Here is a 17,508-nt window from a genome sequence, read left to right as displayed (position 1 = left end):
CATGTACAGTGACCCTGAGTCTCTATTTCCAACCACAGTTTCCTCTTGCGTTTCATTCCCGAGTCTGCTGCTGCTGCTGGGTGTTTGTAACTGGCTCTCCCAGTGTGACTTTCAAGTGTAGAACTAATCTCTTCATCTGCCTCTTTCTTCCTCAGAACCTTCCATAAATCCAGCAATGTCTTTTCGTCTTTCTTTAGATTAGAAGCCTCCCAGGCATCTTTGACTCCTTTCTCTTCCTTTCTAGTATTGTGTTGGCCAAACACCCTGCATTGTCAATTGTTCTTTAAAAAACAAAAAAACAAAAAACTTCATTCCTTCCCTTCCTGATTATTCTGACTGTCACCAACCTGGCTTGTCACCAGTCTCATGCTTGCATTACTCCTTCAGTGATCAAACTTTTAATCTCTTCCCACCAAAGAGAACGTGCTGGCCAGATAAATTTCCCCAGAGCCTGCATTTGATTATATCTTCCTCCTGCTCAGAAATCTTTAGTATAGCTCCTTGTTCTCAATAAAATTGAATCCAAACCTAGCCTGGCTTTAAGCAGCTCTTTTTCCAACCATTTACCTTCCTGAAACTTCTTTTCCAGCCAACGGTTTGACTCACAATTTCCTGAGCCCTCTTTCCTTCTCCAGTCTCATACTCCAGTGTCCACCCATGTAGATCAGTCACGCCTCCTCCCCGTCCGTGCGGCTCCTCCCCAACTTCAACGCCTGATGAAGTCTTACCCTCCTCTCAGTGCTGCAGCCTCCCCTTACCTCTAACTTCCTCCAGTGGCTCTTACTGTCTATATAGGCAACTTCATAATTTAACTTCTTCAAGTTTATGACCTTTCTTCCAATTGTGATAACGTGAACTGATTTTTACTTAAGTTTTTACTTAGTTGTATGTGCAACTAGACTGTCAGTGTCTCCAGGGTGGGAGTCTTTGCTTTATCTGCATGCTGTACAATACCTAACATAGACTCACACTAAAATGTAAGCTCTGTGAAGGCTGCAATTTTCTCTCAGTTTTGTTCAGTGGTAAATACCTGGTACCTAGAACCGTTGAGTACATAGTAAGTACATAATAAATATTTGTTGTATAAATTGTAGATGTTCAATAAATGTTTATTCATTTGATTTTAGATCATTCACACTTGCTGCATTAAAAGTTGCTAGCATCTCTTATTTACTATAGCTAAGAGACGGTTATAGTAAAAAAGGAAGTGAATGCAATTTACAGCCAAAATCTGTTCAATAGGGCTTGCCTTCTTCTTCTAAAAGAAGTGTGTTTTCTTACAGATATTAATGAATGCCAGCTACAGGGTGTGTGCCCTAATGGTGAGTGTTTGAATACCATGGGCAGCTATAGATGTACCTGCAAAATTGGATTTGGGCCAGATCCTACCTTTTCAAGTTGTGTGCGTAAGTAACGACCACTTTTTATTCCTCTTTTGGATCAGTTGTTTTTTTCATGTTGGGGGGGTTATCCAAAAGAAGGGAAATACTCAGTGATCAACTGAATATTGTAAATATGCAGGAAACCTCATTAATTAAAATGATAAAGGGAGGAGGCCAGCCTGATGTAATAAAATAAATCTATATTATGGCACCTTTGCCAAAATGCGTTTTTATTGCTTTCAGAAAAATATAATAGCTAAAACTCAAGGTAGAGAACAAGCTGCCCATCGCTTCTCAGTCTTTTGGCTGAGGTCAAGTGTGGAGAACAAGCATACTGAGTAAGTCTACTTTATGAAGAAAAAGAGTTAATTAAAACTAGCATACATGAGAGATGGAAACAGTTTTTTCCTTCATAGTATTTTAAGCATTATTTAGGTTGCATTAGACTTTGTCCCAGCTTCTGTCTTTAATTAGTCCAAATTCTGAGTCACTGGTGTCTGATTTTAATGAGGTTTCACTGTACTTTCTTGGTTGGAAGAGTCTGGGAAATAAGTTACCAAGGGCCTGCCTTTCAGATTTTCTATTCAGTTCTAATTTCAGATATTCCAGTCTTTATCCTCAAAAAAATACCAAAATGTCCCTGCAGGTATAGTGTTTTGCCTTACAAATGTTGTCTCTAGGATTTTCTCTTGTACCTGGTAAGGGTGCAAATCCTCCATCAAATCATGTGTGCCAATATTGGTTCAGAAAATATGGTTTCACCAAAGAGACCCTCTCCCCCCAAAAACCAATCTAGTGTAATCACTGCAGATCACCTGACAATTAGAGATGGATGCATTTTAAATATAAAATTCTCACAGGCAGAATTTTTTGAGGTTACATTATTTTTAAGGTACTTATGTCCATTATTACAAAGGTAAACTGCAGAGTTTTCAAGCCGTATGTAATTAAAATTTTAAAAGACAGAAATCTGTCAGGATAATTGTAAGAGCATTTCTGTGTTAATTTCTGTCTTGCTAGGTTTTTGTTTTCATTATCCTTTTTTTAATGTGGACTTGGTATATGTTAAGCTGCATCCTTCCAGTCCCCCGTTTTAAACTTGCCATTTGGTCAAGACATGCTCTTCATGAAGATAGTATTGTTCGTTTTTAGCTGTGCGTCTCTCTCGAACTCTGTGCCCTAAGCTGAGGTCATAGACATAATGCAATAAAGACAAATGTAGTAAAATAAAAATGACAGTCTCATTCATTACTTTTAGAAGGGTTTGTTGAGTCTTTTGGAACATTGTTACTAATTACTACTCTTTTCCTTTAAAAACTGTCAAATGCAGAGTAGGAAATTTTGCATGTAAGTTCTTTTTTGCGTGTACTTTTCACAGACAGTTCTGATCAGGAAGCAGACAGACACCTAATTAGAGGGCTTTTTTGGCAACTGGTAAAATTAGACTGTAAAATTATGTTTGCATACAAGGTACATTTGAAAACTGATGCAAGGATTTGGACATTTCAGGCCAAAAATCACATTGTTAACAATATCCAGATAACTTAGGGATAATTTCTGGCTGATTTGAATTACATGAGTAAACTCTTTATGTAGTTTTATGATTTAAGCGTAAAAGATTTTACAGAGTATGGATATAGAATTTGTTGAGAATGTTTGGGGGTTTTTTCTCCCTTAAATAATTTGATTTATAGTCTGGTTAAAATTACTACATTGAAGGTTGCAGATTAGGTAAACTCGGAGAAGTGATCACAAAGTGTTTAATGATACTTAGACTAGATCTGATGTCTAGAATTAAGGGCAGACATCCAAATTTTAATAAGATTGTAGAAATCTGCCAATGAGATTTTTGAAACATTTACACATTTCCTTAGCATTTATTTTCACTGTCATTGCCCAGATAATACTGAGCTTATTAAACAACCATCCATTCTTATTTGAAAAATAAATAATTCAATTTTATGGTTCAGCTACAACAGCTGAAATGATAAGTATTAGGAGACGTTTGTTGCTAGTTGAATGTTCCAGTTTAGAGTTTGAAGTTAAAACCTGGGCTCTTTACCAGCGTTGAATGGGCAGATTTATTTCTCTTTGCTCTGAATTTACCACATGTAACATGACAGAGATATGTAGGGTGCCTTCAGGATTTGTGACTTGGATCAATCCAGTCTGATTTTTTGGTGAGCTATATTTTGAAGAAATCAATAGGGGAAGTCTGAAGACAATTGAGAAGAATTAGGGGAAAAGGTGGTATTCATAGAGTAATGGAAAAAAATATTGGCAAGATGGTGGTACCCTTGATAGTCATGGGGAAGTAGCAGAAGAAGACCGGTGGTCATGCATGCTTGCACACACACACAGACACACAGACATTGAGCAGTTATTGCTTAAGATTTGGAATATATGTTCTTGAGAGGTATAGAAACAACCATGGATAGAGCAGTTAAGCTAATGGAGGAGACTGGCCACATTTGCTCAAGCAGCATGAATTTGGGGCATATCTAGGCCATAAAAGGCGTGGCTGACTCTGTGAACTCAAAGAAATGCACTTGGCAACAGCTGAGGAGCAACGGGAAGCTCTCTCTGTTCTCCAGTACACCGAGGTGAACACCCTCAGAATTCCTTGACTCCAGCCAAAGGTTGCAACCATTTCACGTTCTCTCCTTGTCTGCTCTCTGTCCTTGACTTAGCCAAGCTAAAAGAAGGAAAGTAGGAGGGTTCTGGCATTTGCTGCCTCTGACCTCTGTGTCTGTGGCTCAGGATGCTTTAGCTGCATTCTCCAGACCTGCTCCTAATTATCTATGGAGAAAGGTGAAATTTTAGGATTTGTCAGAGCTAATCCAAGAAAAGTATAATAACCTTTGCAGTTGGAGTAGGAAAACTTTCTGAGCAGCAATTAATTTTCTTCAGGAATTTAAGGGCTCCAGGATGAGTGCTACAGAGGGTGTATCCATAGATTCAGTAGAGAAAGGCCCAGATAAAGGAATTCTGAGCCTGGATATTTGCTGTTTTATGGTATTCTTGACCCATGGACTTGGTGCTAATTGACAGAAACAGAGGGTTAGAGAGATGTGCTTGGGAACTTCTGCATAACCCTGGAAATCATGAGAAGGACAAATCCCTTCTAAAAGTCAGTCATTTTTATGTACATCATTTCTTTTGAATTTTCCCAGCATCTTTGTGAAATATGTATTATTCTTACTGTACATTAGGAAACTGGAGCTAGGAGAGTTTAAGTAACTTCTCAAGATCATACAGCTAGTAACTGACGTTGAGACTTAAAACTGGTTTTGTGCCTCCAAATTCAGGGTTCTAGATCATGGGTTGACAAACTGTAGCCCATGGGCCAAATCTGTCCCACTGTCTTTGTAAATGAAGTTTTATTGGAACATAGCCATGCCTGTTAATTTACATAGTGTCTACAGCTGCTTTCATGCTACAGTGGCAGAGTTGAGAAGTTGCACCAGAGACCTTATGGCCCACAAAGCCTGAAATATTTATCATCTCATCCTTTACAAAGAAAGTTTGCTGACTTTTGGGCTAGATCACTGTTGTTCAATAGAACTTTCTTTGATGATGGAAATGTTCCGTATCTGCAGTCTGATGTAGTAGACACTAGTCACATGTGGCTAGTGTGACTGAGGAATTGAGTTTTAAATCGTATTTCAATTAAATTTTATCAAAGTAGCAACATGTGGCTAGGGACTAATGAGTTAGATAGCATAGTTCCAAATCATTGTTTTACAAAGCTGGTTGGGTAAGTTACTCCTCGATCTTCTCCTTTCCCCCTAAAATAGGCTTTCCTTCCTGACTTGCTGGTTTTGTCCATGGTGACATTGTTCTCTCAGGCAGTCAGACTGGGAGCCTCTGTGTCAGCTTTGACTCTCACATCTCCTTTGGTCTCCAAGAAAGTCGTTAAATCTTCATAATCTATCTTACACCTTTTCTTTTCTTTCCACCTCCTCTGTGGCCATCTTAGTTTAGGCCCCTAGCGTCCCTCGCTTGGTGGTCTCATAGCATCATGGCCTGGAGGTTAGACAGACGTCTGTGCAAACTCACAAATAATAACTGTAACAACAAAAACCAGGACAATAATGCCATAATCTTCACTGCACACTCAGTGTCATGCACTGTAATGAGCACTTTATATGGATTATCAAATATAATGCTCACAAGATCTCTATGAGGTTTGTATTGCTAGTCTCCCTCTTTTAGAAATGAGGAAATTGAGGCATGGAGAAGTTAAGGATCTTTCCAAAAGTTACACAATCTGTAAGTGGTTGAGCCCGGATTTGAATCTGGGTCTTTCTTACTCTACAAGCCAAACCTTTAATTGGGAAGAGGAAAATGGTCTGAGTTGACAGGTGCAAGTCATTTATTTAAGGAACGCTGCCACTTAGTCTCACTTGCCACACTTGAATAGATGGTCTAACTCTGCAATGACCCTAGAATCATTGTCTTTTTTATTTTGGTTCTCCCAGAATTTATTTTTAACAGCCCATTTCCCAAAAAGGATGCCTAGTGGTTCTTAATCCACTAGGAAAGTCATCTCTCAGACTCCTCCTGACAGCTTTAGCTCTCCCCACACCTGCATCCAAACACTCATGCCATAGGGCTTTTAAACTTTAAAGGGATGAAACTCTAATGCAGAATTGCATCCAAGAAATGAATGAGGATATTTGAGGTGTCCGGGGGACAGGGAATGAAGACAGACTAGCATGGGGGTTAGCTATATGCTATCCTCTCAAGTCTTCTATATTTTTCAACTTCTTCTAAGTATCAGGTTATATCTGCTTAATGATATGTATCATTCACGTTTTAATTAGTTAGAGCAGCATGTCTTTGAAAGTATCATCAGGGTTTATTCTGCAATCCTATAATCAAGTATAAGTTGCTTGCTACACCAGCAGGGTACCCAAATAGGAGAACCATAGCATCTTCTTTTTGTGTTTTGTAATTGAGTCACCATCAACATTGGATATATGGTGAAGACTCAAGACTGTACTTGGGTACAGAGCTATGTGTGTATTACTTTTGAAGATTTCTCTTTCATCTGTAGCCAAGAGCAAAATATTTGTTTTCCTGACTCACTGATGTGGCATTTCCAGTAGGTTTAATGCCTCTGAGATGTTTTTCCCTCTATATAGAGTACCTGAATTTTTTCACCCTAATCTTAGCAACCCATCTTGCAAAAAATACAATCTGAAAAACCACTGTCATGTATGAACCTATAAGCACTGTTTGTGATGGCTCCTCAGTACTCTAGCCCGTACCCATTTCTATGTATTCTTTAGAAATCTTTTGGCAATATTTTTTTTAGTATAGCATGAGACCTTATGACTCAATAGAATGAATAATCATGTGTACCATATTTTAAATAATAAATGTAGTATACTAATGAATTATCCTTTAAAACTAGCCTTCCAACCTGTGGTTAAAGACTCAGACAACAGAAACACCAATCTGGCATCATTCTAGGTAGCATATTGTTTCTGGGTTTATGTGTAATGAAATAAATAGAAATGCCATGAGAGTCATTTGAAATGTTGGTCTTACCTGCTAACTTAGGGTAGAAAAGTCAGGATTAGGATTTAGATGTTGGATGAATATAGACAGGTGTGCTTATGCAGTATTTTCTAAGGGCTTGAGCACATCGGCTCCTTCTCTGGTGTGCTGTCTGGCTGGACCAGGGGTTTTGCATGGCATTGCAAGTCAGAAGCCACTCCCTGCCTCCCATTTGTTCTTCACTGGCCTTAGGGTGAGACCTGATGGGGCTCTGCAAGCTCTCGCTGTCCTCAAAGTGAGAAGAGAACAGCTGGCTTGCAGCATCAACGATGTTCAGTTTCTCATTTTCCACCAGCATCAGTAATGTTCAGTTCCAGATTTTCCACAGTGCCCACTTGTTCAACAAATTCTGCCCTAGAAGTAGCTCTATGATGACTAAATACAAGAAAACAAAGGAGGTAGTGATTCTGATAATAAGTGACTAGGTTTGTTTGGGCAGCTGGATTTTGGTCGAAATTGTTTTGTATCACTTTATGTGCACATACCTGATCTAATCCTTGCTAAAATAGAAGAAGAGACCGGACAAGGACAGGGACATTTGGTGCCCTAATTTTGAAACTCATTTGGCAAACTGACTCTAAATCAAGAAAGGTGATGCCCTAAATCTAGATAGATTTATTCTCAAGTGTGGTTTCTAATCCAGACTTTAAGGTTCATTTTGCTATTACATGAAAAGTCGATCTGGTTTTTGTTTCCTGGGTGACATCAGGCCTTATCTCTCTACTTCAGCGGATACCCCTGTGGTCTCTGAAGAGAAAGGGCCGTGTTACCGACTTGTCAGTTCCGGAAGGCAGTGTATGCACCCTCTGTCTGTTCACCTCACCAAGCAGCTCTGCTGTTGTAGTGTGGGCAAGGCCTGGGGCCCACACTGTGAGAAATGTCCCCTTCCAGGCACAGGTAAGACATGCTCAGCTGCAGGCTCACATTCCTTCCCAGCCACACAAGTACCCAGGACGACTTTGGCAGCTTGGGTTATTTTCACTTTCTGGCTTTAATTTTAGTTTCTAATAATACAATGTGTTTTTATCACTTTTGTGGAAACCATAAACATACAAGGTTGACTCAGTGGAAAGAATTACATGCAAAGAGATTTTTCCATTTCTGTGTGACATTAGACTTCCTTTTGAATGTTAAGAAAAGCCGTTACATGTTATCCCTAGCTTCTAGAACCCTAAGTCTGCTGCTTAAAAGTATAGAGAGAGACCTGAAGGCCCTCTTGGGCCCTGCACTTTCCTAATGATTGACTGCTCACCACTTGTATAGTAACTACACTTTGTGCAGGTTGACTCATTCGCTCATTTATTGAACATGTGCTTGTGAGGTTCTCTTATGAGCATTGTGCTTAATTTCTCCAATTGGAAATGGGAGGAGTTATATTCACAGTTGAATTTATGCTGTAAAGATTAAGAACTCAAGCGCAGATCCTGCCAAAGCCCCTATGAACTCCTGGTGGGAGCTGAATACTAAGGAGCTGATTGTTTTTTATCCTTCAGTCTGGTACATAATTGCCTAATGCCCTGAAAGAGTAAATTATCTCTCCTAGTGCCTTACTTCTACCGAGGAGTCACCAACTTCTCAAGCAGGGTCAAGTAGAGTTAAATGGAAAAGAAAGAAACATACCTTGCAAATATGGGTATGACATTATCAAAGGAGCAGTGGCCCCAATTTCACTGGCATGGGATGGGCATAAAAAAGTCTACTCAGTTGCTTATTTGATAAGATGCTTCCCGCCTTGGGAAGTGCATTAACTCTCACAACACCATTTAATGTCTTAAAGCTGTAACTTACACTGTAACAGACAGGGTTTAAATATAAATTGAAATATCATGATCAACCTTTGTTGATGGTTAGGATCAGAAAGAGCTGGTAAGGCAGAGGATAGTATAATGTTCATGGTATTTTGGTAGACTGGATAATTTTAGACTTCTCCAAAAGACCCTAGTATCCTCCTGTGGGATCTGATCCACTCATTATTAAAAAGGATTAATCAATGAAATAAATGATCATTATAATTCATAGACTCATTTGTCTTTAAGTTCAATTTTTATAGCTTTGTAACCCTTACGTGAAGCATAAATCAAGATGGTCAGTGTGACGCAGAGAGACTCCTCCATAAAATACAATAACTAAATTTGGAAATAATATTAAAGATAAAATTCTTGCCCTTAACCAATTTTTGGTCATATAGTGATTGTCATAAAAGTAATATTTAGTTCATTAATACTTCAAATATTTGATAGGAAAACATCTTTTCTTCTGGAAACAACTATTGTTTCAAGTGAGAATTGTATTTCATAGTTAAACAAAATGAGGTTCCACCATTTAATGTGTGATCCTTAGAAAAACAATATTTTAGCATGCTTTAAGGAGACGTTTAGAGTTTCCTTTTTACTGAGAACTAATTTTAGGTCCAGAACATTCAATAGGAGATCTCACTGGAAGTGAGAAATGACTTACTTTACTTTCAATTTCAAAAGCAGAAGTAAGAAAGTTGACCATAAGTTCCTTGGTGTCTGCATTTGGTGACTTGCCTCCAACACCAACACCAAAGGGATTAGGTGGATTTTTCCTCCTTAGGCCACACACTGCCTTTTCTCCCTTGTCTTACCCTTCACTTATTCCTGGCGATTATACAATGGAGGTTGGCAAATCACATGTGCCCAGTCTACTTTTTTTTAAGTGTGCAAAACCACTTTCCTGGCGAGGAGAGGAGTTCCAGGGCACAGAATATCTCCTGTCCTCTGGATAATTAGACCAGCTGGTCATGGTCAGGCTTTGGCCGCTTGTCATCCCCTTCCTTGAATATTAACTACATTCTGATTTGGCATGTCCTTTTGTTTCTTGATTTTTGTCCATCATCTTGTTAGCATGTCTGAACTTCTCTGGATTCCTTCTTACTATCCAGAGAATCTGTCTTCAAAAAACACTTCCACTTTTCAATCCTTCTTAACCAACCTCGCCATGTCAGCTGATAATACTTCATTCTGGCTGAGTCCTTTGGGTTCTTCAGCGGGAAACAAATTATGATTTCAACACCCTGAATAGTGATTTCTTTTTCTTTTTTAACTTTCTTGCTAGTCATCTAACTTAGATGTTACTGAATTCATTGTTAATAACTAATGAAATTACAGCAAAGCAGGAGGAAAAGAAGAAAGCCTGATTTTTGCTGATATTACACACACACCCCATGGGATATATATAATATATATAGTATCTTCTATACATAAAAATCTCTTAATATATTACATATATACTTTATATATGTAATATATAATGTGATATATAATATTAAATATAAAATATGTATATGTAATATCTCCTAATTGGTTGCTGATATATATAATATGATACATAAATATATGCTCTATGTATGCTATATATGCTATATATATAATTCTGTTAAGGAATTAACAGATGGGAGAAATGTTTAATAAAAGAAAGGGTTGGTTTTTTTCTGTAAATATGCAAGTTTAACAGAAATTCAAGCATTTTACATCTGTTTTTGAAGTTTTTAAATGTAACTATATTAGTGATGATTTATTAAGAGATATTCATCATGATATTTTCCTCTGTATAAGTTTGCACTTTTAGATTTTTAAAAGGAATATTTTCCCATCCCAAATCTAGCTGCTTTTAAGGAAATCTGTCCTGGTGGAATGGGTTATACGGTTTCTGGCGTTCATAGACGCAGGCCAATCCATCACCATGTAGGTAAAGGACCTGTATTTGTCAAGCCAAAGAACACTCAACTTGTTGCTAAAAGTACTCATCCTCCACCTCTCCCAGCCAAGGAAGAGCCAGTGGAGGCCCTGACCGTCTCCCGCGAACACGGGCCAGGAGTGGCGGAGCCGGAAGGTGAGAATGGAAATGGATTGTGGACCTAGCCTTGTCTTGTGTGTCTTTGGTTTTCCTGTTTATACCTTTCTAGAACAGGGTTTTTCAGCTTCAGCACTATTAATATCTTGGGATAATTCTTTGATGTGTGGGGCTGCTCTGTATATGGTGGGATGTTTAGCAACATCCTTGGCCTCTAACCTCTAGATGCCAGTAGCATTGTCTGCCTCCATTTGTTAAAACCAAAAAGGTTGTCCAATATTGCCAATTGTTCCCTGGGGAGAAAAATTGCTCCTACCTGAGAACCACTGCTCTAGAGTAATATGTACCCAGTAGTGACAATATTCCATGGTAATCGCAGGATATTGTCTTGCTGTTTGGGGGCTACTTTTTCTTTGTGTTTATTCCTGGAGAGTGCTTTGAATACTTCAGGGAATGGCCCAAATTCATTTCTGTGTCTAGAGGGCCATTTCATAAATATTTATAAAGTGGAATCCGCAGGCTTAAAAAAGTTAAAGCATCAACTGAGCTTCCATGAAATAGAGTCCAACAGGCAGTCGGGGATAATGGGAAGCAAACTGAAGAAAGATAGGAGAGTCGATCAAAGGGATCTTGGAGATCACCTGGTGCAATCCTTTCATTTACTTTTTGAGAAACCTGAGACCAAGAGAGGGGCGTGACCTGCCACATGCCATACAAAGAGTATATAATGGGTCCAAGGAGCACATTTTTCCAAGGAAGTGGTTAAGGACTTGTACTCCAGAAGCAGTCTAGAGACAGTTGACTTTGACTATCTCTCTGGCATTCAGAAAAAGGGATTATCTCTATTTCTGTTTCTTTATATAAACCAGCATATCCAATACTTTGAATATCTTTGTTACCACAAAAATCCTCACCCCAGATAGAGGGAATAAAAATCTTATAGTGGTATAGAATATATATTTGCTCTAATAAAGCTCCTGTTGGCTTTTCACAGTTGATTCTTGGGTCAGAATTCAGGGTGCCCCTTTATGGATTTTGTGAGGAAAGAAGGTGCCCAGGTTAGTGGAGAGCTGGAAGTTTGCAAGGCTGCCTTCCTGGTAGAGAAGGCTTTTTTTGGGGGGCTCTGAACCTTTGTGTGTTCCAGCCTGTTTTATTCCACTCTCACTTGCTGCGTTTCTTCCTTGGTTAGGCAGAGCAGATAGGACCTCACCTAGAATTGAAAGCATTGACCAGTTTGCTCCTATACACTTGGGGTATCATGGCCAGATGTTTGCAACTACTCATCCTCTGCATAGGCAGGAGGAAAGGGACTCTGGTCCAGATTCTGCCTCAGATTCTTGGTGATGGGTTAGGCAGGATGGGAAGGTTAGTTGACTTTTTCCAACCACAAGAATATTGCAGCAGTGGTAGCAAACTGGTACCCTGATTGCTTTTAGAAGTTAATGCATCTACCAAACCTGTATACTAATGTTTATGGAGACACTGACTCATGAGAAAAATCCCAGTGAATGTTGACCAAAGGCTTGAGGACTAATGCTAAGGACTGATTAATGATAAGTTGTTCTAAATACAAAAGCATAACCATACCACTACCACCCCACAATAATGTTATGATTGTGTAATATATGATTTGTTAAACATATCAATGCTAATCTCTAATTGGATTTTATTGGTTTGTGATTCTTTTTCCTGATTGAATTAGCTTATGTTCCTGAAAATGCTCTCAGGGCTTAATTAAAGATTAGTTTGCATCAGGAATGCAGCACCCATTCTTATGTCTCTTATTGAAATAAGTGACTTTCTTTTTTAATATTAACATCAGAAAGCATCTCGAACAATATGCATTATGTTAAGGATAAATATGTGACCAATTAATGAAAATGTTTGTTTTCTGAGATAAGGAAATTTCCACAAAATTGAGATTAGGCATAAAGTAATGTCCCAGAAAGTATTGCCTTCTTTAACTGTCTTAGTGAGAGAGTTGAAAAGAACTTCTCACATCTGCCGCCTGAGGTCCTGTGGTTGAGGAATGACATGGATAGTTCTCCCCTGTCAGTCATGTGTGATATTCTCCAAAATGGTAAATGACCATAATTCTGCATTTGGTTTAGTTTGATTCTTAATCCATATGGAGAGATACTGGACTTTTATTGATTTTTAAAAGTTGAAATATTATGTGATGGATTGTCTTGTGCTAATGTACTTCTTTCTTTTCTGGTTTTAGTGGCAACTATACCCCCTGAGAAGGTAATTTATTCATTGTTTGCAAGTCTTCTTTTTTTTATCCTCAAAATGATTTTCTTTTAGAATATGGGTGAGTTTTTTTAGACTTAAATACAGTAATATGTCTGTTCATCCTTTGATTTAAGGAAATATAGCATTCATTTATTTAAGAAATATTTATTGTGCACCTGATATATGACTGGTACTATTCTGAATGCTCAGAAAACAATAGAGAACAAATCAGACCAAACTCTTTGTTCTCATAGAACTTAAATTCTAGTGAGAGAAAACAGTGGGACTGCTGGATTCAGGGACTTACACAGAATTCAAGGAGTCGACTCATGGTCTGGACCATCTATAGAAAGAAAGGTTCTGACATGTTTATGTAATTGTGTATTCTTAGAGTGCATATATACTGAGTGACGTACTTCTTAATTCAACTAAAATTTGACATGCATATTTGATTAAATTAGAGTAAGAACAGGGCTAACCCTTGAAAGTTATAATCTAATACTGGAATGGTTTTTTTAAGGAATTTTAGAGAAATTTTTATTAATCTGTTGGTTTTTGAGCAGAAAATGAGACCCATCAATTGTGAGATTTACTAGCAGGAAATAGAGAAATTTGTTTAATCTAAGTCCTATTTATGTAATATTGTTCATTGTCTGAATCTTGCTTTGATTTTTTAATGATAACATAAAAATTAAGTAATTATTAAATGTTTATGCATTTATATATCATTCATTCAGTTGACAAAATTGCAGTAAGTATTAGAATTTAGATGGCACACATATGTATTTAAATTATTATAGTTTTTAAAACTTTTAGCTTATGGATATGAGATAGAATAACATAAGTGATGAAAGAATCCGGAAAAAAATGAAGTTTGATTTTAGAGTGATAGCACCCAACAAGGAGGAATGTTATGTTATGTTGACCCAAAAAGAAGTACAACAGATATGCGTATTTTCTGTGCACATTTGCAGCTCTTGAATAGCATATGTAAAGATCAGTGATGTACAGTAATTTGCCATTTTGTTGATTTTGAATTTAGTTCTGGTTGATATGTGGGAGGAGTCATTTAGTGTGCACGTGGGCTGGCCAGCTGCCTGACAGCCTCGTCTTATCTCAGTTTTGTTCTTCTCTGTTTATGATTGACTTTATGGTAACTCTCATTAAGAATCTGAAGTATGGCATGAAAATTTTCTTGTATACTTTTAATGTAATTTATTTGGAGAGGAGGCAGGGGGAAGAATGCAATTATAGTCTTTGTGGTCTTGACTCCTTGCAGAGGTCTCATGATATGAAAGATTGGTGATGAGAACGCAGGGTGGTCCAGGGGTAGGAAATTACACGTGCAAAGGTGCGATGGGGGAGAGACAGCAAGAGGTCAGTTACGGGAGCATGAGAGACTTAAGAAGAGACTTGGGGCTGCTTTAGAAGACTTGGAGCACCAAACTGCAGTTGTAATCAGTGGGGAAATACCCTGCTCCTCAGCTGGACCCCACTTGTTGAGTGAAGAAGTAGCATTGATTAGGAAGTCTGCTGCCCCATGCTGATGGGGGGAGTTCTCTCTGTAAGCTGCGAGAGCTGATTCACATCTGATCACGGTCATCTCCTTGCTGACGATGACCATGGGTTGTAGGGAGTGGGTGCAATTGAGACTGATTGAGGTCATCGTTAGTAGGTAATAGAAAGCTAGTCTATATTTTTAAGAAGAGGAAAAAAGTAATAAGTGCTCAGTATTTCTAGACAATGAATCACAGCAGGATTAACTGAGATAGGGAGAAAGAGGAAGCCTGAGAGGCCAATTAGATTACTACAGTAAACTGTGAATGAGTGAGTGAGGCCAGACTAGGGTAGTGGGGGCTATGGGTATGGAAAAGGATGAACAAATACAAGGTATAGTGCAAATGGGCAGGGCCTGGACGAGGACAAAAGAGGGAGGACTAAAACGTGACTTTAAACCTGGATGGATGAATGTCTGTGGCATTGGCAGAAATGAAGAAGCTGGAACAAGAGCCTGGATGGTAGGAGGGGATAGACTTGAGCTATTTGTGGAATATCTAAATGCAGTTAGCCTGTAAGCACTCATGCCTACAAAACTAGATCTTTGACAAGATTCTCAGGCAGGATATCTATTTTGTAAAAAGCAGAAAAGGTGATAATTAAAGATAGGAGAGAGGGCAAAAGGGAAACAGACCCCAGGGGAGTGAGCTTGTTGGAAGATGACAATAATTAAAGCAAGAAAGGGAGGGTGTATGTGGAGTAACTTGATGAATACTTTCAGTGAAGTGATGATAGGAGAGCTCTGGCCTCACACTGGTGTGGGTGAGGTCACAGACCCTTAGCTCACCTGACTGCTGAGTCTCCGTGAGCCCTAAGGAGCTGTAACTGGAACCTGAGCCTTGGATGCCACTCTTTTTCTTTGCTTGTGGTCCAGGGGACAGGACCACAGGACGGGAGTGGGCAACAGGACACGAGAGGAAGCCTGCATGCTCCTCCAAGTCCCTGTTTTCCTGCTGCGCTGCTTAACTACCACTATTCTGAGAGCTGGAGGTGTAAAGTTGTTTGATGTGAGGTTAAGAGAAGCCATAATGACTGACTGGCTTAAAATATCTTAATGTATCGTGTGTTATGACACATCTGCTGTATCTATTATTTAATCTTCCAAGTGTGGCTCATCCTCTTACTAGAGCAGAGCCGCATGTGAATGAGGTGATGGTTTAGTTCTCCTTTGGGGTTAGTTTTGCCTTGTTCCAGACTGAACGTGGGCCCCTGAGCCAAGGCATTTGTTTCAAATGTCTGAAGGGACCTTTTGCTTTGGGCCCCTGGGAGATGAGTGAGGGTGTGTGCATCGGTCGGCACTGCTGGGAAGACTCAAGGACTTGCTATAGTAGTGGCACAGTAATAGTTCACAGATATTTTTTAAATTTCGCAGTTGCACAGGTTTTTGTCTAATGTCCTGTGATATTTCTAAGAGTAGAATTAAATAAAAATAGTAATATGTGGAAACTAAAATTTCTACTTTCAATTCTCTTTCTTTCTTTCTTTCTTTCTTTCTTTCTTTCTTTTTTTAATACAACCATCCAGGAAATACCTTCATTGGATCAAGAGAAAACCAAACTTGAGCCTGGTCAACCCCAGCTGTCTCCAGGCATTTCAACTATTCATCTGCATCCACAGTTTCCAGGTAGCCTGTGTTGATCTGTGCAGTTTATAAGAGTTTTCTGAATAAGAGAGTAAGATAGGAATTTTTTGTCTTTGAATTTAAAGTTTAATAAATCATTAGAATTTGTAAATGAAGATACACTTAAGTATATTAATATACTCATATAATGCTAGTATGAGCACAGATTTATAATGGTAAAAAGAAAAGTTTTCCACTATTTTCTGTGATCAGGAGTAGTATACATTAGAACATTATTGAGGGTCATCATTTGATGAAGTGTCATTTTTCCTGGCTTCTGAATTGTTCTCAGATACTCTTGCTAAATATTGAAACTGGGGCTATAGGTTAATACCACGAGCTCCAGGGACCTGAAACGGTACTTAATATCCAAGAACTACTGTGGTGTGCTATTAGACTAAATTATGCTTGCATTTTGAAATGGGATCTCAATGCACCTAACAGGCTTTCATTTTCTTTTTATCCCCTCCTTCCTCCTATAGTAGTGATTGAAAAAACATCACCGCCTGTGCCTGTGGAAGTAGCTCCTGAAGCTTCCACATCAAGTGCCAGCCAAGTGATTGCACCTACTCAAGTAACAGGTAGGTGCGGGATTTAAGTTACATAGCCTGCGGAGGGGACATGGGAATGGACTTCATTTTAAATGCAGGATCAAAATTGTATCAAATGTATGAGATTGCTCATGGCGGGATTAGTCATAAGAGCAAATATTTGGAAACAATCTAAATAATTGTTAAAAAGGAGGAATTGGGGCTGGCCCTGTGGCCAAGTGGTTAAATTCGCTTGCTCAGTTTCTGCGGCCCAGGGTCTCGCCGGTTCAAATCCTGAGAGCGGACATGGCACTGCTCATCAAGCCATGCTGAGGCAGCATCCCACACAGCACAACCAGAGGCACTCACAACTAGAATATACAACTATGTACTGGGGGGCTTTGGGGAGAAGAAGAAAAAGAAGAAGAAGTGAAGAAGAAAAACGAGGAGTGTGTTTAAATAAATTATGATACATATGCAGTGGAATATCACATAGCTATTAAAGTAATGTTTTAAAAGAATATTTAGTGTCATGAGGAGGAGATACTTATGGCATAATAAATACAGAACATATTATAGTGATTTCAGTTTTATTTTTTAAATGTTTACAAACAGAAAAAGAGAAAGTGCATTAACGTGTTCAACCATTGCCAGTTAGTAAGATCATTGATAACCCTTGTGTTCTTCAATATATTTTTTATATATTTTCAAAATTCTTTATAATAAATTATTTTAATCATTAGTGACAAATTATAAAAATTTATCATAATTTGAAACAAATCAACAGCCTAAAAGTTAATAT

The 17,508-nt window shown here is 38.5% G+C and overlaps 1 protein-coding gene across 29 annotated transcripts in view; it reads left to right on the top strand.

Annotated features, from left to right (window-relative positions):
* LTBP1 (latent transforming growth factor beta binding protein 1) overlaps positions 1–17,508 on the top strand; it is a 382,985-nt gene that overhangs the window by 238,641 nt on the left and 126,836 nt on the right. For 10 of the 29 annotated variants that reach the window (XM_070574191.1, XM_070574187.1, XM_070574189.1 and 7 more), the window contains 6 exons: positions 1,284–1,406; positions 7,677–7,844; positions 10,575–10,802; positions 12,988–13,010; positions 16,080–16,179; positions 16,659–16,757. In XM_070574191.1, coding sequence (XP_070430292.1) covers positions 1,284–1,406; positions 7,677–7,844; positions 10,575–10,802; positions 12,988–13,010; positions 16,080–16,179; positions 16,659–16,757 — 741 coding nt within the window. Of the gene's footprint in view, positions 1–1,283; positions 1,407–7,676; positions 7,845–10,574; positions 10,803–12,987; positions 13,011–16,079; positions 16,183–16,658; positions 16,758–17,508 lie in introns of all 29 variants that reach the window. The other 19 variants (XM_070574194.1, XM_070574192.1, XM_070574193.1 and 16 more) reach the window with 3 other exon arrangements.

Source organism: Equus przewalskii, chromosome 14 (assembly GCF_037783145.1).
Source record: "Equus przewalskii isolate Varuska chromosome 14, EquPr2, whole genome shotgun sequence".
In the NCBI taxonomy this organism is placed as follows: domain Eukaryota; kingdom Metazoa; phylum Chordata; class Mammalia; order Perissodactyla; family Equidae; genus Equus; species Equus przewalskii.
This window is presented reverse-complemented; position numbering and strand designations above follow the sequence as displayed.